Source organism: Mesocricetus auratus, unplaced genomic scaffold, assembly GCF_017639785.1.
Source record: "Mesocricetus auratus isolate SY011 unplaced genomic scaffold, BCM_Maur_2.0 Super-Scaffold_100007, whole genome shotgun sequence".
NCBI lineage: Eukaryota > Metazoa > Chordata > Mammalia > Rodentia > Cricetidae > Mesocricetus > Mesocricetus auratus.
Genome location: NW_024429191.1, coordinates 38,034,796 through 38,057,464, shown reverse-complemented (window position 1 = coordinate 38,057,464; position 22,669 = coordinate 38,034,796). Strand labels below are relative to the sequence as shown.

The 22,669-nt window shown below is 40.6% G+C and overlaps 2 protein-coding genes across 3 annotated transcripts; both read right to left on the bottom strand.

Annotated features, from left to right (window-relative positions):
* Positions 1–1,225: 1,225 nt before the first annotated feature.
* On the bottom strand, positions 1,226–15,540 carry LOC101833046 (zinc finger protein 717). 2 transcript variants are annotated; one of them, XM_040748717.1, is made up of 6 exons: positions 15,418–15,540; positions 14,023–14,079; positions 8,820–8,946; positions 7,249–7,341; positions 4,636–5,066; positions 1,226–3,714 (listed from the first exon to the last, which is right to left on the bottom strand). In XM_040748717.1, the coding sequence occupies exons 2-6, from the start codon at positions 14,056–14,058 to the stop codon at positions 3,409–3,411; spliced, it is 993 nt and encodes a 330-aa protein (XP_040604651.1). In that variant the 5' UTR covers positions 14,059–14,079; positions 15,418–15,540; the 3' UTR covers positions 1,226–3,408. The 2 variants fall into 2 exon arrangements, with proteins under 2 accessions (XP_040604651.1, XP_012966981.1); XM_013111527.3 differs by having other exon boundaries at positions 1,226–5,066.
* A 3,682-nt stretch (positions 15,541–19,222) lies between these two features.
* On the bottom strand, positions 19,223–20,149 carry LOC101830045 (olfactory receptor 1019-like). Its single transcript, XM_005067716.2, has one exon. It carries the CDS (start codon positions 20,147–20,149, stop codon positions 19,223–19,225), a length of 927 nt encoding a protein of 308 aa, XP_005067773.1.
* Positions 20,150–22,669: the final 2,520 nt, after the last annotated feature.

Genomic DNA, 22,669 nt, shown 5'->3' with positions numbered 1-22,669 from the left:
CAGAAGAAACCTTTGTCTGCCATGCTATGAGAGCTGTTTCTTTTGTATTTCTTTTGTAACTATCTTGCTGCTGCTGCTTCCTTCACTGTTATTATAACCAGGTTTTTTTTTTTTAATTCTTGGTGTGGACTGATGACCAGCAGTTCCTTAAGAACCCTCCAGGCCTTCAGCACCAGATTGGGTTGGCTGAAGATTGATAGGTGCTGGACAGGCAGGATGGGAATCTCTTTAAGGCACCTGTTTGGCTCTGGTTGTCTGGCATTGGGTTTCCACATATCCAAATGTCTGCTTAAGCAGAACTACCATGGCTTTCACTTAAGAAATGTATACTGTATAATGTCCCCTCCCCTTAAGTGAGTTTCAATACTCTGTAAGTACCTACTTTGCTTTAAATCTAAAATATTAATTTGAACTGTAATCTACTATTCTCTGGAACAATTATTTTTAACTTGGCTATGTTGTCTCTCTTACATGCCTCACCATTTTTCCTTTACGTCTGCACATAAAATAGTATTTGCCTATGATGACTATCACAGTACGTCTGTTATTGGGGAGGCTGGCAGGAGTGGTGGCAGGGATGCTTAACTCAAACTAATGAGTCTAGGGTACAAATGTGTCTATGTGTGTGTCCGTGCATGTGTGAGGTAGGAGGTGTATGGGTTGGGAGTGACTTCTTACACAGGCCTCCAAAGTGCCAGGATTTCCCACAAGCATGAATGCTATGTTGGTTTGTAGCCCCCCCCCTTCTTCCATTTATTTATTGTTTTACAAGATAGGGTTTCACTGAGTAGTCTTGGCTGTCCTGGACCTCACAAAGATCTGACTTCCTCTACCTCCCAAATGCTGGGACTAAAGGTGTGTGTCACACCACCCATGTCCAACTTAGAGGATGTATCTTTCATCACATTTCAGATTATATAGCAAGTACTTTAATTTCAGCACATCACATTGAGACAGGTTCTACATTTTAATGGAAATTAAAGAATCTTAGTTACAGAGAATTTGGTGCACAAACTAACCTATGCTGAAGCCCCATTTAAAAGTGTGAGAAAGAGGAACACAGGGGAAATTACCCCCCCCAGGGTGTGTATGTAGGGGTGAGCACTACAGTTCATAACAGTTCAAAATCAACTCACATACCAGCTGTGAACAAACGTTCCTTTTTGTGCTTTTCACTGTAAATACTTTCCCTATCAGACACACAGGCCCACTCCAAGACACCATGTTAGGAAAAGAATACCTTTATTTACTTGAGCCAATAACAACTGTCATACACATCTAGATGACACAAGACTAATAAAGTATATAATACAATGTCTGAGGCTAGGAAGATATAGAGGCCAGAATGGCATCAAATGCAGGAAGTATCAATATACATTGCAGCATGTTACTACATTAATCAATGTACACTGCATCACATTACACAAAGTCATGGAGAGTCCCTTCTGCTTAGTTTCATCATGGTTGATATGACAAACTCATATCCATGAACCATACATACATGACTGTACTATCCAACATACTGTAGGCTGTCCAGCTATATCCCTGTATATGCCACTGGCCTCTCCCAGAATCTAGTTAGAACATCACAAATGTCCCCAGACAGAAACTGATGCCCACTGATAGGCAGTATTACCAATATTCATCTCCTGGCATGCAGATTCTGAAAAAAAACCTGGAATATGAGATTTAAAGTTTTTCTCCAAGAAAAATTAATGTACAGACTCCATAGTGATAATTTTCCTTGGTCAAGGATTTTTGAAATTTTCTTGAAAGGTTTCACACATAAAAGAAATGTGCACTCAATGATCTGTTTAATGGAAGATCCATACCAGAAACACACCTGGTGTTTACGGGAATTTTTATCAGGATTTCTTCTTCCCCACAAGCAGCATGAGAATGATGAGTGGCAACCAGGTCTCTCCTGATAGTCTTCTAAAATGACAATCTAGTTGTCTCCCCCACCTCTTACAGTGAATCAATAGCCGTGGGTCTGCATTATTACAGATTGTGCAGATCTCCCTTCCATACACTACAGATGGTAGAAACATGCAGGTGGTTCACAGCTCTCTGGACAACACACATTCCTAAGCCACAGTGCCTTTCTACACATGGCTCCCAAACATGCTAGACATTATCTGTGCTTCAGGCCAGCTGTGGATGGGCACCCAGGTGGAGTTTGTTGTAAGACTTTGGGGGACAGTGGGATAGAAATAAATAGAACACACGCATTTACATCCCACTAAAGAGCTTAGTAAGAGGTCTCAGAAACAGAAATGGACTGCAAATCACAGGCTGATGAGTACAGCAAAGAAAATAAATCTTGGGGCGTCTGCTTCCTGGAACTAAGAACTCTATGGGATGAATTCCTGCTGAGTGACTTCTTAGAAACACTGCCCACATTATTACCTACTTTACAGTGTCCCCTCTGTGCTAGTTCGAATGTTTCCTGAGGTCTGATTTACATTATTTATATTATGTGGCTTTTTCAGATACATATGGTGATTACTTCTGTGTGAGTGAAGGTCTGACAGCTAGTAAAAGAGTTTCCCACATACATGACTCATGTGCTTCCTACCAGAGTCACTGATGTTTAGAGAGGTCTACCTAGTGAAAAGGCATTTCCCTGTAGTTACTCTTGGGTTCCTCAGTACTGCAAGTTTTTTAATGCAAAGTGACTTGGCATCTCTTAAAGGGTTCTCTGCTTACATTATATTCAGCTATGTGTTTAGGGTTACTCACCTATGTGACTTCTTGCATGTACAGCAACAGATGGCTTATGGTTGAAATATTTCCTACAGTATTTATAGTCACAGGGTTTCTCAGTTTTGAGTTTTCAGGTGGACACAGAGGTTTGTCTTGAGTAAGTGTTTTCTGCACAACATTCATGGAGATGTCCCCATGTGTCTTCTTTGGTAAGCAGTCAAGAATGAGCTATGGTTGAAGGATTTTCTACATTCATAGGGTTTCCTTATAGGGTATAAATTACCTAATGACTGCTGAGATATGATATCTGGAGAAAGGTTTTTCAACATTTCACTATCTGTCTGTGTTTTAATGAACAATGAGTTGTATCTTATGGTTGATATTTTGTACATTTATATGCTCTTAAGGTTCTCATGTTTGTGAGTTCTCTGATGTATCTTTGGCTGGAATATTTTCTTAGTTTTTAATTATAAAAGTCTGTCACCTGCATGAGTTCTCTGATGTACCAGCTTGACATCCGGCAGAAGGTCTTTCCACATACACAAGACTGATGGAGTTTCTCACCACTAAGTTCCTAATAAACACGGAGAAGACTAGTGGCAGTGATTTGTTCTCCATTCTTCCAAGTCATAGGATTTCTCACCTGGGTGAGTTCTGATGTACACAGGTGTGAGCTCTGCTGAAGGCTCATCCACACACCTCTCACTGATAGTGCTTTTCACCTGAGTGAGTCCTCTGATGTCTGGTGAGATGGAACTTCAAACTAAATGATTTTCTGCACTGTCTACATTCATAGGGCTTCTCACTTGTATGAATTTTCTTATGTGTGTAGAGGCTGGGACTCTGCTTATAACTTTTGCCACACACAATACACTCATAGGGTTTCTCACTCGTGTGAGTTCTCTTATGTGCATGAAGGTGGGAATTCTGCTTAAAGGCTTTTCCACATACATCACACTCATAGGGCTTCTCACCCGAATGCGTTCTCTGATGTACAGTGAGATATGACTTAAGAATAAATGACTTCCTACATTCTTTACATTCATAGGGTTTCTCACCTGTGTGAATTCTTATGTGTGTGTAGAGACTTGTCCTCTGCTTGAAACTTTTCCCACATGTATTACATGCAAAGGGCTTTTCACCTGTGTGAATTCTCTGATGTACAACAAGAAATGACTTCAGCCTAAAGGTTTTCCCACATTCCTTGCAGTCATATGGCTTCTCACCTGTGTGAGTTCTCTGATGTGCATTTAAGTGGGCTCTTTTGTAAAAGGCTTTCCCACATACATTACATACGTAGCGCTTTTCTTGCGTGTGAGTTTGCTGATTCACAATGAGTTTTGTCTGCTGACAGTCTTTACATTCGTAGGGTTTCTCAGCTGTGTGAGCTCTTGAATGTGAGTAGACACGTGATGTATGGTTAAAGGTTTTCCCACATGTATTACATTCATAGGCTTTCTCATATCTGTGTGGTGTCTCAAGTTGGAGGTCTGACTTACTAATTGTTTTTCCGGATATACTGTACTCATGGGATTTCTCATTTTTGTGAGGACTCTGTTGAGCACTGTGATTTAATTTTGAGCATACAGTTTTCCCATACACATTCCTTCTATCCTCCATGATTCTCTGCTGAACACTTTTTTCTGATTTCTGACAAGTGTACTTCTCATCTTCATTACATGTATAAGGCTCTTCTCTCACATCCAAACACTGATGTTTTGGGAGGTTTGATTGTATATTGAATACTGGCTCACAATCATTACCTTTATAACATCTCTTTTCTTTGTGTGCTTTTAAGTGTTGTGTGAGATGACAATTTTTATAGAACAATTTTCCACATACTTTACATTCATAAGTTTGCTCTTGTACCTGGATCCCCCCTTGGGTAAGAAAAGCTAACTTTTCTAATCCTTTCCTGTAGTTCCTCAACTTACTGGAGGGATCTCTGATAGGAAATGCATCCTGTAACCACACTGTCTTTGTGTGAAAAGCTTCACCGTGCCCACAATACTGGAAATGCTGTTCTTTACATTTAGTACTGTGATATAGACTAAGAGGCTCAGGAAGTTTGGGGGACATCCTGGTTACATTAGGAAGATCAAATTCCTCTACAGCCTGCATCTTACTGGGCTCACTAGGGAGAAGCGCATTACCCCACATATTAAGTGCCCCAGGTCTCACTCCAGAAGACACGCCACTCTTTACAGCCAGCCTTAAAACACAGTTTGAGCTAGTAAGTGTTTTTCCTGCTTTAGCCCTCTCCTCAGCTGATGTGCTGCTCTTGGCAATTACCAGATTGCATCCACGTATCTGTCGATTGTCCTGGATGATCTCATTTGGGTCATTCACATGCTGCATATCTAGAAGAAATAAAAAAGGAAAGACTTTCTGGTTAGTACATATACAGATCAACTTTAGTACACTTGTCTGTTACCTAAGAAAGAATTTCTTGATGGAATAGTGCAGATACTTCCAGTGTTTTTCAAATACTAATAACTTTCCTCCATATACAGAAGAATAGATTTTTTGTGTATGAACATAGCAGGTGCTGAGTTCCTTGCCCAGTAACATTTGAATAGTTTAGATGACAATTGCTTTTTCTCTTTTCTTTTCTTTTTTTCCCTTTCTTTTTTTTTTTTTCGAGACAGGGTTTCTCTGTATTGCTTTGGAGGCTGTCCTGGAACTCACTCAGTAGACCAGGCTGGTCTCGAACTCACAGAGATCTGCCTGTCTCTGCCTCCCGAGTACTGGCATTAAAGGCATGCACTACCAACATCCAGTTAGAAGAATAGATTCTTAATATTCCTAATTTAATCTAAATTGAATATAACTCATACGGAAATCTGCAAACATTTAGTTCTCTAAGCCAAGGTGTACTCACAATACTGGAAATTACACAGGTTTGACATGAATAACTGACACTTTCCTATCCATGTGAACACAGACATGCTGACCCATAAAATCATACTTCTCCATGCCTTTATTTATGCTTTGGCATTTTGACTATGTTAAACTAAAAAAAAAAAAAAAAAAAAAAAAAAGAAAGAAAGAAAGAAAGAAAAAAAAAAGAAAGAAAAAGAAAAAAAAAAAGGAATTTCCTGAACAAATTAACTGCACGTATCAAATCAGAGTGATTTTCACAAAGCAAAAAGTGGAAGGCTAATTACTTAGTACAACCCTTCACAAAGATGAGCCCAGAAACAAGCAATCTGTGGATCATTTGACCTTCCAGTCCAAGGTCTCCTTGATGTCACACTAAGCTCTAGATGTATCCCATCCTAGAATCTGTCCTAGGTGCCTCTTAGATTCACAGATGCTGCTATCATCATATACATGATTTCATTTCCAGCATCTTTTCTCATATTCTATCAACCCTTGGTGAGCTGCCTAAAGAACTGTTTTTAGTATTAGTTTTAAACTAATAACATCAAAATTGGATTCTTAATAAAATAATAAGCACTCCTGAGAGTTTTTGTCCAACTATACATTGCATATTTTGTCCAACTATACATCAGCAGTCTAAAATTAAGTCAAAAGAAAGTGATAATCTTAAAATTGCATGTTCTTTAGACCTTAATTATCTTTTTTTTTCTTCTTTCATTGAGGGAAGATTTTGGGGAAGGGGTGATGATTTTTTTAAAATGCCAAAATTTCTATTTCTCAACACAAGAGAGCTCTTTAGCCTGTTTGTTCCAGAATAACAAACAAGTGTACAAGAGGGAACAAATAACAAGTGATAAATACATGAATAAATGGTCAAATCAGACTATAAAAATGAGGAAAGAACAAGTAAGAACATAAATAAAATATCCAACAAATATATATGTCTAAGAACAACCACAGGTTGAACAGAATTTTTTTTCACCTAAGAAAATATACTACAGAAACTAGAAAGGGGGAATGAATTGATATGTGAAGGCTTGAACGGAATTTGCTAAGCCCAAGATAATACATGGCAAAAATAACTAAAGTGGTATGATGGCTAATCTTGGTTGTCGACTTGACTACATCTGGAATCACCTAAAACCCAAGCAGCTGTACACACCTGTGAGGGAGGGATTTTCTGGATTGTATCATTTGACAGAAGGCCCACTTTAAATCTCAGCCAAACAGTCTGATGGCAGCCCATATAAAAGGTCATGGAAGAAGGAAGCTTTTGCTTTTTGCCTGCTTGCCCTTGCTCTCACTGGCAAGTGTATCTATCTTGCTGTTGAGGCATTCCTTCACTGGTTTTAGACCCTCTTCAGGATTCCAATGCATACTGAAGACAGAAGCTCTTTAGGAATCCTCAGAGGCTCCAGCACAAAACGGTACTGTTGAGACATCCAGTCTCACTGACCTGACTGAACACCTACCTTATCTTTCTGTTGGGACAGCCTTCGTGGGACTACTTGGGCCATATGCACTTACACGAAGAGCCTCCCTGGCAGACTGTACATACTGACTGTTGGATGAGTAAGAACACTCATTCTCAAGTTTGGATCATGGGAAGAATGATGACCTTCCTCAACCTGGCAGCCCTGTCAGGGCACATTCACTGACCTGGGAGGCTCTGGTTTGGGATATCTTCTTCCTTCCATGGCCCAGCTTCTTGTTCCAACTTCAGGATCAACTCAGGTTTGGGATCACACTGGTCTATTAAAAGGAAATATTGTATCACACTGGTCTATTAAAAGGAAATATTGTACAAGTTTTGGCTCACTGCTAAGTCAGGTAGATTAAATAATGACTATAATTTGGGCTGGAAAGATGGCTTGGAGGTTAAGAACACTGGCTGCTCATGCAGATGACTTGGGTTTAATTCCCAGAACCCAAATAGAGGGTCACAACTGCCTCAATCTTCAGTCCCAGGGGACCAGATGTCCTCTTCTGGCTTCTGAAGGCACTATATTCATGTTGTGCACAGGCATACATGCAGGTAAAACTCACATACACAAAATCAACATATACATTATTATGGGCATTGGGCAGTGACAGGACCAATGAGAACATTTTATGCGAGTTTTAAGAACATCCACAGAGTCAACCAAAACAGATCAATCCCCAAGGTGTACTACAGTCAACTATGAAAAGTCCAAACAGGACTGGAGAGATGGCTCAGTAGTGAAGAACGAATGCTTCTCCTGCAGAGGTCCAGAGTCCAGTTCCAAGCACTAACATCAGGTCGCTCACAAACAACTGTAAACTCCAGAGGATATACCTTCCTCTTGCATCCTCTGTGAACACTATATTCACATACATGTACACATGGACACATATTATTAAAAATATCATTAAAAGAACCCTACAAAACAAAGAACTCTAATCATGAGAATCAGCATGTGGCACTTTTTTTTTTTTCAGACAGGGTTTCTCTGTGTTGCTTTGGAGGCTGTCCTGGAACTCGCTCAGTAGACCAGGCTGGTCTCGAACTCACAGAGATCATCTGCTTCTGCCTCCCGAGTGCTGGGATTAAAGACGTGTGCCACCAATGCACAGCCTTTTCCTTCCTTCCTTCCTTCCTTCCTTCCTTCCTTCCTTCCTTCCTTCCTTCCTTCCTTCCTTTTATATAACTTTAGCACTGAATTTTGAGGAAAAATCTACAGAGATAGATCTTTTGTATTTTGTTTTTTCAAGACAAGTTTTCTCCATGTAGCCCAGGACAGCCTGGTCTACATAGTGAGTTCCAGGATAGCCAGGGCTATGTTGAGACCCTACTCAAAAAACAAACAAACATTAAAAAAAAACCCCAAATAGTAGCCTGGAGAAATGGCTCAGCAATTAAGAATACTTGCTACTCTTGCAGAGGATCTAAGTTTGATTCCCAACAAACACATGGCTGCTAATGACTGTCTGTAATTCCAGTTCTGGGGGCTCCAATGTTCTTTCTGACCTCCGTGGGCACTGCATGCACATGGTGCACACACATACATGGAGGTAAAATACTCATATAAAAAATAATAAAACAAATCTTAAAAAAAAATACAGCCCGGGAAAAAGCTCAGGGCTTGGTAATTACCTATACTGCAGAAGACCCAGTTTGATCACTAGCATAAAAAACAATCCCTGGAAGTAGTTCCTGTAGTACCAGAAAGGAATAGCTTCTGAAAGGATTACTGGGAACTTTCACTCACTCAAGGACAGCAGGCTGCTGTAGGTCTCCAGCATCACGTCCCTGTAAAGCTTCCTCTGAGCATCATCCAGGTTCTGCCACTCCTCCCAGGTGAAGTCCACAGAGACATCCTCAAATGTCACCAACCCCTGTGATGAAACAACTTTCCTCAGTCCAAGCCACCTTCAATCTCGAGTCAGAGACAGGAACACAGGAGGTCATTCCTCTCCACAAGCATCGTTTACACAAGATATACATACAAGTTTTCTTATCATGGAAGAAAAATTGTCTATAAAATGTCTTACAAACATACTAATTTAGTAATGATGAGAGACAAAAGGCAGAAAACAACTGTAAGCAATTGATAATCCTTTGGTTCCCCACTTAAATACCTCTGACTCCAACAATTACAAATCTAAGTAGTCAATGTTGGCTGTGCATCATTTATAAAGTACAGTCATAGGCACCCACATATGCCCTTCCAAAACTTAGAACTGAGAGATCCAACAAAATAAATATCACTAGCATCCCATAAGGCAATATATAAGCAAGGCTTGACATTTTGAAAGTCATCCCATGAGGAGACAGGGGAAGGTCTTAAGGCAGAGACTCTACAATTTCCTTCACTTAACAATTTCCACACTGGGAAACAGAGCACTAGGAACACAGAACCAAAGATATGCAATGTGGTAAGGCCCACAGATCCCACTCCTATGGAAGGTTGAGGCACAGGGACCAAGAGCTGGAGGACAGGCAGACAAAAGAGGAAGCAAGGAACTGGGAACTCATCAGAGAAGGAAACACAAAGCAGCAACAGAAAATACAGAATAGCATTTTCATTAATTTCCTTGTCTTTGATAAAAAGACCAGCTTGTTTCCAAGCTTTCTATAAAAGCCATTATATAGGAACTGATGTGTTAACTATGTGACATGAGAGAAGGGGGACGATTTGTGAGAAGGAAACAATAGATTTTTTTTTCCCCCTGTGGTTTTGCTAACCTGTAAACAACCGTTTTCCCATGATAACTTGTTTCCTAATGTCTTTTGGAACACAGTCAAATTAAGGTGGTATGTATAGACCCAGAACAGAACATATACCTCCATTCCTACTTCACTTCAACTCAGTCAGGACTAGCTGACACTGTGTATGGAAATATCTGCAGAAGTGATTTGTCATCTCTGATTACCTTTTTAAGCTAGTGCCTAGTACCTGATTTAGACAAAAAACAGCATCCAGACTTGTGAATGAGAAAGAGAGGGAAAGGGGTCCTTGTTCTCTGAGCACACTACATCAGAAAGACTTTCATTCATCATTGGCAAAGACCAATCTTCCTGGGAAGCAGAGTAAGAAGTTCCTTAACTTGGAGAGTAATGACCAGGAGCTACCAGGGCACAGATTCAGAGCCTCATCTAAGAAGGTGTTCAATCTTCAGGGTTAAGGCCATCCACCACACCTGTCCAAGACTCAAGACTGTAGTGAAGATGATGTCACCTCTGATGACCTTTTGAAGCTGGCACTTGGTTTTCTGCTCTTTTCCTCACTGAGCAGCAAACTCCAGGAGGCTGCTCTGTGAAGTTATCATGGTCATAGATTTAATATACACCTTGCTTATGTAACTTCACAAAGCTCAAGTTGTTGCTTATCGAAACAGAGACAGCCATCAGCTAGAGAAGATTCAGTCCTGAGGATGGACCAGGGAATGCCACAAACAAACACTGATGAACACTCACATATGCACACCGAACCAGGTTTACAGCTTACACTGACTCTGGGTCAGAACTGTTCTACTTTTAATTTCTAGTGAGGAAATATCTTTCTAAAAGGAAGTAGAGTCAAAAAACACACAATAATAAAAGCCGAGAAATTTGAAGTCATAAACATTGATGTTAGATCCCAAGACAAAGAAATAGCAGCCACAAAAAGATGCAGTCAATTCTAAAAATGTTTACTTCCTAATGCTACACCTTAGAAAAATTACAGAAAAAAATTAACATCCAAAATATTTGCTTGATATATGTAGACATACACAAAAACATTCCTGAAAAGTGATCTACCACAGCTACATCCTCAGACATAAACATATTTGTTATAAAACAAAATAACTGACATCACTAGTCTTCATTTCTTTAACTGGGTATGTATGTATGTATGTATGTATGTATGTATGTATGTATGTATGAGCTGTCTATCTTATTGTAGTACTCACTCTATTTCCCCAGCCTTCAGCAAATGTCTCAGCAGGCCTTGTTTCTCTACTAGAAGAGCTGACCCACACAGTCATAACTGAAGTGTTTAGACTATTTGAAGTTCTGTTTGATGGGGTTGTTTTGGCTACAAGAGGGCATAGTTACACTAAGAGATGCCCTTAGTGATCTCCTATATGCTAGGCATACTCTTCCTTTCATGCTTCGAATATGGAATATTCCCTACAGGCTCACTGTTTTGGGCATGTGATCCAAAATGTGCAGTGCTACTTTGAAGGCTGTAGAGGGTTTAGGTGGTAGGGTCTGGCTGTTGGGAGTAGACTAGAAATGGGGTGTCTTCGACGGTTATACCTGCCCCTGGTTCCCACTTCTCTCTCAGGTTCCAGGTCTGCCATGGTGTGAACAGCTGCTCCTCTTCACACTTTCACCTCCACTGATGGAGCCACTCCAACCTGCCATCACTGCCATGATGGACTGATAACCTCTGAAACAATGAGCCAAAATAAATCTTTCCTCCCCTAAGTGGTTTCTTTCAGGTATTTATTTGGTCACAGCAAAACAAAAGTATTAACATCTTCCCTTATCTCCATTGTAGACTGGCTCGATTTTCCCTTGGTAATCTAGATTCCTCAGGAAAACTATCACTAGCACCTTTTCCACCTATGCCTTAGAGTCATAAGAAGAAAAGGCTTGTGATAAAATCAGTCCCTCCAGCTGAATAGACTCATGGTTGTGGCCTTTGGTAGAAGTACTGCTCCTAGTCAATATAAGACAGTTAGGCTAGTAGGGCATGTGGCTATGGGAACAGAAACAAAACAATGGTCCTAGTGGCTGGGGGTGGTGGTACACACCTTTAAGGCCAGCACTTGGGAAACACAGGCAGGTGGTCTGTGAGTTCAAGACCAGCATGGTTTACAGAGCAAGTTCCAGGCCAAAAACAGTCACATAGATCCTATAGTAAAAGTTCCTAGTGCTAAGTATTTTACTTGTAAAGACTTCTACTTAGATCATTTCTGATGAAGTTTGACAGAAGACACAAATGCCTTTATTTCTTTCTACCATCCAGATAATATGCCAACATTATTGTTCTCTAAATGTCCTTGGCCTCAATTTTTGAATCCAGTGTTCCTTCTAATCTACTGACCATGAACCTGAGACACTGTGTAGGCCAGTTAAGGTCAGAGAGCAGGGTACTCTTCTCATCTTTACCTGCAGATTCCTACACTCTAGTTTCTGTCTATGGGAAACATCAGGCAAGCTGTATAGTCTTTGTAGAGAGTCCTGCCTTAACCCCGTAGGGACTTCAATCTAGCTGGTCCTGTTTCCTGCATTTAAAAATTATGTCAAGACATTTTTGATCAAGGATTATACTTTGTATGATCTACAAACTAGATTGAAGTATTAACATGAAATAGATAAGCAAGGTATGTACATTATTCAGATGTGTGCTCCCATTTTTACTTATGCTCTGTGTGACTTTCACATGGCTCATACACAAATGGTATTCCCCCTCCCCCACTAACTTCTGTTTTCTCCACTTACTCTCAAGGCCTTCACCACACCCACTTGCTAGAAGTACAGCTCATCAGCACTCAGGCATCACCACTGAGGAACTAACCCTTCCAGCCTAGCAGAGATGGACAGTTCCAATGAGAGCAGGAAAGAATCTACTTGTCTTTAGACAACCACACTTCCTCACCATCTACAGCATCGCATGCTGCCACTGGAACAAGAATGAACAACAAAGTTAGCAGGAACTGTAACTCATAACATTAGACCTTGGGGAGCAAAGGAGGGGAAAGGAAGTGGAGGGAATAAAAAGAAGGGTCCAGAAAAAGAAAGAAAGAAAAAATTCCCTTTTTTCAGCATACTCTCAAGGCCACAAGGTAGACTGGTATTCAGTACCATATACAAGGAAAAATAGGAGGATATGACTTCTATTTTGACAAAGAGTTTGATGTGCCCTTGTTTATCAACACAGGGTTAAACTTATGATTTGAAAGCTAAACAAGTGGTCCATGCTACCAAGAAATAGTCACTAAACTCAAACCAAAGAGCTGGGTCACAGAAGTCCTCTAAGGAGGAATGAGAAAGGAACGAGCAGAAGAAAAGGATAAGCTACGATAAGGAGAAAAAGAACTCAGAAAATAGCTAAGAAAGCATCATCAGCATCAGAACTGAGATGAAGACCTTCCCAGTGAAGATGATGGGAAGAACTCTGCAGCATGGCAGCAGATGTAAGTAAGGCAGCTGGCAGAGAACACTGTTTCCATTTGATTGTGATGAAAGGCTGAGAATCGGAACCAAGGGTACAGTGAATAGGAGTAAAAACGCAAATGGTAAAGGCAAATTATTACTAGAAACATATGTTTGGATATTGTTATCATCTACATGTACACACAAGCAGAGAAATCATGGGAGAGAAATGAAGGACACACAGTACATTGTCTTCATACATTCTAGGTCTCATCTAACATAAGTGGGGTCTTCCAAAAGTTGTCTGGAACTATACAACTTTAGCCAACAAAGAAAACCTCTGTGAATCGATCTTTGTTTGAACACTTGTGAACTGACACTGTTGAGTGCTGTGTTCATCTCAAGCCTGGGAGATGAAGCTCTGTCCCATCAGGCATGTGTTCATGAAGCTTGTTTGGACTTCAAAGGACAAGAGAAGTTGGCACTTTCTGAGTCAATCCAAACCCTACAACAAACAGACCATATAAGGAAAACCGGAGACCAATTTGAATGTGATCACTCTACAAAAGTCCTTATATTGCTAGATGGTGGAGGTGCACACCTTTAATCCCAGCACTTGGGAGGCAGAGGCAGGTTAGTTCAAGGCCAGACTGTTCTACATAGTAAGTCCCAGAATAGCTATCTGTCTCAAAAACAAAGAACCAACAACACATCCAATGCTATCATCTGCATAAGTCTATCTTACATAAGTTTATTCTTCCATTCTGATTTTCAAAAGTCTTAAAATACAACAAAAAACAAGGTGAGGCTAACTATAAACTTACCTCAGATGTGTCCATTGTCCTAACTCTTTGAGACATGAGAGGATTGCACAATCACAACTAGAAGAGAAGGTTAACAGAAATTAACTCACTAGATATGCCTTGCTTTCAGATCTTAATTCACAAAAACAGGAAGAAAGCTACATGACAACAAAAATGTCTCCTTGTGTAGAAATAGTGTGTTATACATGACAACTGCCACAACAGATTTTGCTGAAGGAACACCAGTCATTTTATTAAATGGTAAAGATTCATCATTCAATTATACATAGGCTAATGGAAATATCTGCTGCTTGCTTAATAACTATGTTATTCTGAAGTGATTTAATGTTTTAAGGTTAGGTGTTTAATGAACATTATTGAGTCAGAGAAATTACAGAATGCTACTTAGACAATATTACTTAGTTTCCTGTCAATTTAGTAGAGCAATAAAATGTACCACACAGAACTGTCCTATTAGCACATGTCTTGTTTCACATATTTAAATTTCACACAAAGCATGTCTCATCTGATCTAGATGGTGTCCTCTCAAGACTACACCAGCAAAACTGAACACTGAGTGTAGTCTTGAGAGGACTTTGGCATGTCTCTCTGCACTCAGGCCTAAATTCACTTGTTCTGGCCAGTTTAGCTACAATAAATGAGTTTTCCTGGGGGAACTGGCTGAGATGATAACTTTGTGTCCCTACATACCACTTCTACACCGTTAAAAAAAAAAAAGGAGTATTAAGGGTTTTCAGAACACTAGAGATAAACTACCATAGGCTCCAGGAAGTCACAGTTCTGAGTGTGGGTCCAAAGGAACCACAATAAGACAGCTCTTCTTCTCCGCGAACTATTGCCGTGCCATAGCTTTTCCCTTCAGACACAACAGGTCTCTACTGTCACTGTGAAATAGAGATGCCCTTGGCAATGAAACAGGAAGGCAGTGATAGCTAAGTCTCTGGTAACACTCCAAAGTCACAGGCTCCCTCACCTAGGATTCCAGCCATCGCTTCCCTCTCAACACCCTCTCCACCAGCTTTTCCCTCACTAATTGGTCAAGGGTTCGACTCCTCAATGCCGTCCTCTCTAGTGAAGCCCTCACAATGAAACATTACAAGGACAGTCTGCAAAGTCCTTTTGAACTGCAGCGTGGGAACACACTCACTAGACAACCTGGTGGAGGAAGGATTACGCCCAGGAGCCGCAGGAGACGCCTCAGGAGCAGGGTCCACTTGCGCGGCCCTGGCCAGGCTGAGCACAGCTTCCGGAATAGGGGGGTGGGGCTGGGGGGAAGAGGCGGTGGGCTCAACCCCGCACAGGTTCCCAGCCCAGCGCCATCTGCACCCGGAACAGTCGAAGAGCTGACGACCGACCCCAGCCAGCTCCCGCGGGTTCCCCATAGGCTGCACTCACCTTGGTGGCAAATGTCAGCTTCTCTGTGGCTAGAACGTAGGGCCAAACAAACAGACACCAACCTCGCCTCCGCCGAAACCGGAAGCAACATGGCGGAGCCGGAGACAGATCTGGAAAGTATGCCCCACCTCGGAGCGTGGGTTTGATTGGACAGATCCAGGGTCTCGGCTATGATTGGATAGAATATCTTGAGTGACAGTAAACCGTACCAATCGTTAACGGAACAAAGGCTGACTGGTGGATTCTACTTAGAACTTTAGTCTGTGATGCTGTAACTTAAGACTCTTCCTACTTAACCCTACGACATCATTAAGTATGTTTCTTTCTCTGCCTGGTTATTCCATTTAGCATGACGCCCTTCAGGTTAATCTATGTCGTCCAGAGTGACAAGGTTTTGCTATTTTTTTGAGATGCATTCCATTGTGGACATTCACGTTTCCTTTTCATATACCTGTGGATGAACACAAGTAATTTTAACACCTTGACCCCTATGGATAGGGCTGCAATAACTATAGCAGCGGAGGAATCTCTGGCACATTGGCCTGAAATCCTTTATTTATATGTTTAGAATTGGACTTGCTGGTTGTCACAGTAATTGCATTTCTGTTTTGAACTGCCATATGGGAGCTGGAACCACATACTCATTTCTATAAAGTGAAATAATTATATATTTGACCAAAAGAATGTCAGGTAGGAGGAAGTGTATATTTATTTTGAGTTCTGCATAATAAAGTTAAATATTCATCCAGGTCTCACAGTCAGTTATTTGTTGGTCATGCTTCCATCAGCAACATCTCAAAGTCGGGACTTGGGAGGTAACTCGCCTGTCTCTAAACCCTTGTCTTTCCTTCTCTACTTTGAAGATAGGGTTCCCAGTGAATGGAGATGTGGCTTGTGTAGAACTTTCCCTCAGGGCGGCAAATGTTTCCATATGGAACGGGTCACTTCTATTATTTGAGCTTCATAACAGTACCAGGCATAGTCCTTGCCAGCTTCTGTGATGTACTTCAGGCTCTGAGTACCATCCTTAGATTACCAGGTCACCACAGAGTCCCTGTGTGACAAACTTCAATGTGAATGCAAGGAGCTATCCCTAAGCCTGGGGACAGTAGGAGGAGAGGTAGAGACAAAATGCCCAGGATGCGTTTTCATTCCAAGGTCTCCTCACATGGTCTCTATACTCAACAACCTGCATGGATATCAATCATCTTATTCATTCATGAAATCAAGATACAAAATGTAGCTTTTAAAGAGGGGAGAGGACAGTGAGTATGTCTATTAAAACAAAAAGTTCTTGTGAATTATTTAAGGTAGAAAGTTTGTATTTCTATCCGAGATACTGTTTTTTAAGTGTTGAGTAGCGAAGATTGAAGTCAGAGAATGTTTGCCTTTGAGGTAGAGATTTGGTAAGAAATGAGTCTAAATTAATATGTTCCTCCAGACCTCATGAACCAGAAAATTGGGGAAGAAAAATGATATCAGAAATGAGTATAGAAGCATTTGTATCCTTCATGTTTTTCTGAGAAAGTGAGTTTATCATAGTATTTCAACATGTTTCTGTTTTTGATTTTCTCTTTCATGTGTATATATGTGGTGTGCTTGTATGTGTGTATGCATGTTTGCATTTGTGTGAGTGTGTGTATCTGTGGGTGGTGGCCATTACCATCCAAGCCATCTTGCTGGCCTTCCACGCTCCTCAATGTCTTAATTTTTAGTTTGCATGTATCTATATGTTTATTTAAATGGAATTATAGATAGAATGTAGTTGCAATTTTTAAAAATCTAATCTATTTTTTTAAGACAAGGTCACCCTGAATGGCCTAGAATTCACTATATAGTCCAGGCTAGTCTCAAACTCATAAAGGTCTGACCGTCCTTCTATGAGCAATTATGCACGGCTACTCTGTCTCTTAATGCTATATTTTGATAATTTATACTTAAATAATTATTTACAGAATTATATTTAGCTACCATATTTGTAAATGTTTCATAATTATTTTTCCATTTTCTCCTTTTCTATTTTTTAATTTTCATTTTTTTTCCTTTAGCATTATAGTTATATTTATTTTTAAAGCACTAGCGCATGTCCTTGAGCTTCTAAAATGCATATTTTTAAAAACTTAGGCCAATTTAAAAATAGCACTGTACCAACACTTTTTATGTAATGCAATACATAAGAGAATATCCATTGTATATCATGCAACATTAGATAAAACATTACCTATCAGAAAGCATTAAAAATAAATTGTGCACCTTCACATTCTCCATGTGTGTTAGATTCTGTCATCTGGACTACATGAGAAAACATATTATTTTTGTATAATTTGATGATAATTTAAGAAAGGGTAATATCCAAACATTATGACTATTTAAAGCCACAGATTATGATCACATTTTTTCTTTTTGAGATAAAAGTTAGTTTTCTTTTTCTTTTCTATTTTTCCTTACTTCTTTTTTTTAATTTTCAAGACAGGGTTTCTCTGTGTAGCCTTGACTGTCCTGGAACTCACTCTGTAGACCAGGCTGTCCTCAAATTCACAGAGATCCACCTGCCTCTGCCTCCCCAGTGATGGATTTAAAGGTGTGCAACACCACTGCCCAGCTTAAGAAAGTTAATTTTCATTTATTTTAAATGTTAGACTTCAGTTGTTTGAGTTGAGATTAATAGCACCCAACACTAATGTAAGTTTTGAGAAACAAAATGATAAGTACACCAAGATACTGAGTTGGGGTAAATGATTGTTACAAAGTAAGAAATAGGACTCAGACTTCTTACTGAACACTAAAGCCTTGTGAATCCTTCTTAGTATTCCAAACTTGGGAAGCTGAGGCCGGGAAAGGAGGAGTTCAATTAGCACTACAGAACTATTTCTGAAATTACATGGGATGAGACCACATTGCTCATAAATTGATTTGAGTAAATTTTTAATTAGAAAAGAACTTAAATACTTCATTGAAGAGTGGACAGTATTCAATTATAAATACATAAACACTAAGGCAAAGCCGTGAACTAAGAGACAAGGGTCTGTGATAGAATCACATTGCAGAGCTTGTCAGAGAGACAGTGACATTGGCAGTGAGAATCAGTGTTCCTGAAGTGTGTAAAACCAAAAATGTACATCTGAGAGTTTTGGTGAAGATACTTAGGGCTGACATAATAAAATCGCTTTTCTGATCAGTAGAAGACATCCAGTGGAAATCCAACAACAGTACATTTTCACAGTGCTCCTGAGAGTCAAACAGCCCCTACTGGCTGGCATTTTCTTGTGTATAAAGGTTCTGCAAACAGACATGAGACTGGCAGTTAGAAAGCATATTGTTGAACACAAACCACCAATCAGCTTCATCAGCCGAATATAGGTCAGAGGCCTCTGATGTCAGACCCATATTTGTTTGTTTGTTTGTTTGTCTTTTTGCCTCAAGAATCCATCTAGGTATAATTTTTCACTTGATTTAGCCTTTCAGTTTGTTATTTCTTAGAAAAGTCTGAACACATTTAATTTTTTAATGCAACTATTTATGTGCATATCTATATGTAAATAAGTACACATGGGTCTGGATGCCCATGGAAGCCAGAGGATGATATAGAATCCCCTGGAGCTGAAAGGTCATTGCAGGGACTGTGGTGGTGGCTTCCAGCAGATTCTGCAATGGACCTGATCAGCAATGTCAAATGTCACAAGAAAAGGAAAGGGAGTATGGTGTGTGTGTGTGTGTGTGTGTGTGTGTGTGTGTGTGTGCGCGCGCGCGTGTGTGTAACACTTGGCTCCAGCAACATCTATTAGACACTGTAGTCTTGTAGGACTCAGTACTTTATTCCACAATAAAGTTTCTGCAGAGCAAACTTCATATCTTTGTTCCGCAGACAATAGACAACCGGATTCAAAGAAGGAGTGAGGACAGAGTAGAAAATAGATGCCAAGCGACCCTGGGTCGGGGAGTACCGAGAGGCCGGTCTTAGGTACACGAAGCTTCCAGTTCCATAAAACAAGACGACTGTGGTCAGGTGAGAGGAGCAGGTGGAAAAGGCTTTGCACCTGCCATCCACTGAGGGGATGCGAACAACCGTGGACACGATGCCGACGTAGGAGAGGACCGTGAGGAAGAAGGAGCTCATGACGATGCAGCTGCTGACAGCGAAGCCCACCTCCTCGTTGAGGTGGTGATCAGTGCAGGACAGTCTCATGACGGGAGGGATATCACAGAAGAAGTGCTCAACAACATTGGGTCCACAGTAGGGGAGGGAAAAGGTGTTGAAAGTGTGGAAGGCTGAGTAAATGGCGCCACTCACCCAGGCAGAAGCCACCAGCTCAGCACGACATTTCTGGCTCATGATGGTTCCATAGAGCAGTGGTCTGAGGATGGCCAGGAACCGGTCATAAGCCATGGCTGTGAGCAGGAAGCATTCAGTAGCAGAGAGTGTGATAAATATGTAAAGCTGTGCTACACACTCGAGATAGGAGATGAGCCCTGAGCCTGTGAAGGATATAACCACTGCCTTGGGGATGGTGGCTGAAGTGTAGCACATGTCCAGGAAAGATAAATTCTTCAGGAAGAAGTACATGGGGGAGTGGAGCCTACTGTCTCTCATCACAGCTGTGATGATGGAGATGTTCCCCAGGAGGCCAAATGTGTAGACCAGCAAGAAAAACGGGATGACCACCAGTCTCAGCTGTGGGACATCTGAGAAGCCCCTGAGGATGAAGTGAGTCACTCTTGTGTGATTGGACATGTCTTCTCAAATTGTGTGTGAATGCAGGGACCACACAGCTAAGGGAGGGGACAGAAATAGGAGGCAGGCTCAGAACATGTGTGTGCAGCTCCATAGTGTCTACAGTCAGGGCTTTCATCAGAAAACCAACACCATGAAGCAGCTTATGCAAATGACATTTCAAAGAACTGAGGAGGAAGAGGAGAAGGAGAGGGAGGAGAAAGGGGAAGGGAGGAGATAGAGCAGGGGAGAGAGGGCACACCTGCCAAGTTCTCTTGCTCTTAAATTTTCCATGGAGTCAAGTGGGAAGCAGTCCCATATATTTGTTTTCTATGTGTTGAAGCCAATCAACTCATAAACATTTCAATACTGTTTTAAAGGATAGAGTGTTTTTAAAAAAATTTACTCATTATTAACACATTTCTGTCTTAATATCCAATAGATTTTCTGAATCTCCTTGTTTTCTTTCTATTGCTGATTCATGTCTCCTATACACACACACACAAACCTTCTTTAGCTGTAATTTTACTATTAATTTTTTAAATTAAAAAATCATTCTACCAACACTCTTGAGCAAATGTCCTTTTTGAGGAACACATGTAATGTGAAACATTTGAATTCTAGGTTTCTATAAACCGCTGTTCCTAGAGACCTTGCTTTTGTTTGTTTGTCCTCCTGCATTTTTTTCCTGTGGGTGTGTGATGTAGGAACATGCTGTACTCTTTGTCTGTTGAGATGATCAGTATCTGATGATGAGCCCACAGTGAACATTAGTGAATGGGCAAACCAAAGAAAGTGTCAGTGGTTTCCTCAGACATCAGGCTCAAAGCCTGACTCTGAGCCAGAACTCTCTATGGATTCATCTGTGAGCTCACTCACGTGTGTGGACAAACATAAATAAACCCCTGTCACTCACTGATGCCACATGTGTAGCCTGCTGAGTAGGTATAGCAGAACATGTTACATCCATGGAGGTATCTGCTGTTCTGAGCCCTTTTCTTGGTTCATTAGCAGCCTTGGAGAGGACATCTGGTGTGACCAGGATATGGATTTTATTAGAAAGTGGTATTGGCTAATGTGGTTTCCTGAAAGTGAGGGGACATTTATAATATTTTTCTTTGGGGCTTGTGGAAACTTGTACCTTCCAAGCTTGAAACAGTGTTCCTATAAGAATGCCCTTGTTAATGCAGCAAACATTAAATACCAAGGTAACTGTAACATTATTTTTACGTTGTATCTTTACATTATAAGTCTCCCCCCCCCATTTGTTCACAGATGACCAAAACTTGTAGTTTCTGTCTCTATTATTGCTGGGCGTTGGTGGCACACGCCTTTAATCCCAGCACTCGGGAGGCAGAGGCAGGCGGATCTCTGTGAGTTCAAGGCCAGGCTGGACCGACAGCCTCCAAAACAGAGAAACCCTGTCTCGTAAAAACTAAAAAAAAAAAACAAAAAACATATTTATTAAGCTGGGTGTTGGTGGTTCACACCTTTAATATCAGCACTTGGGAAGCAGAGGTAGGCAGATCTCTGTGAGTTCGAGGCCAGCCTTGTCTACAGAGCCAGTTCTAGAACAGCTTCCAAAAGAATACAGAGAAACCCTGTCTGGAAAAACAAAAAAAAGCCATGTTATTACTCAAAGTGTAACTTGGATAGGAATCTAAAAGCAACTTACTGATATAAAGGTGTATATAAGAATGTGATGTGATACTACTAACCTGTATAAACGGTGGAAGACTTCTGTTCTGAACTGTTTTCCTTATTGGCATTAGCCAGAGAGGCCACTCTCTGTTATAAAAGAGTTTTTCCTTCATCAATTTCTAAGTACATGAAGTGATTTCTCACTGAAAACCAGAACAACAGCAGAATTGTCTTTTTGTCCCTATCTTATTGAAGTAGTATGATGCCTAGGCTCATCCTCCTTGTTGACAGAGAAGGACATCCCTCTTTCCTCAAGACTACAATATTCTGTGTGTGTGTGAGAGAGAGAGAGAGGGAGAGAGAGAAGGAGGGAGGGAGGGAGGGAGGGAGGGAGGGAGGGAGAGAGAGAAAGGGAGGGAGCGAGAGAGACCACCCTTCATTGATGGGCACTTTGGTTGTTCCTGTATCTCAGCTACTTCTAGTAGTGCTTCAGTGGACATGGTAATGGAAACATCTCTTCAGTGTATGAACTGAAATCCCTTTGGGTACTTACTCAGAGTTGGGTTTGCTATATTATAGGACTATTCTATTCCTAGCTTTTCTGAGGGTTCTGCATTCAGCTTTGTTGCAACTAAAATGGTAAGAAGATGAGGTGGTGAATGATTATTAATTAGCTTAACTTATAATTCTGCAGTGTTCTCAGACATTGAAATATCACATAAAACCTATTAAATTATCACTGAAGAAAAACTGAATACGGCCTGTAGTCACAGGAATTAGGAGACAAAGGCAGGAGACTCAGAATTTTAAGATAATTTTTTGACTATCTAGAGTTTGACTGTAACTTGGGATACATGAGGGCCTGTTTAAAAAAAAGTTTAAATACACTAAGAAAAATAT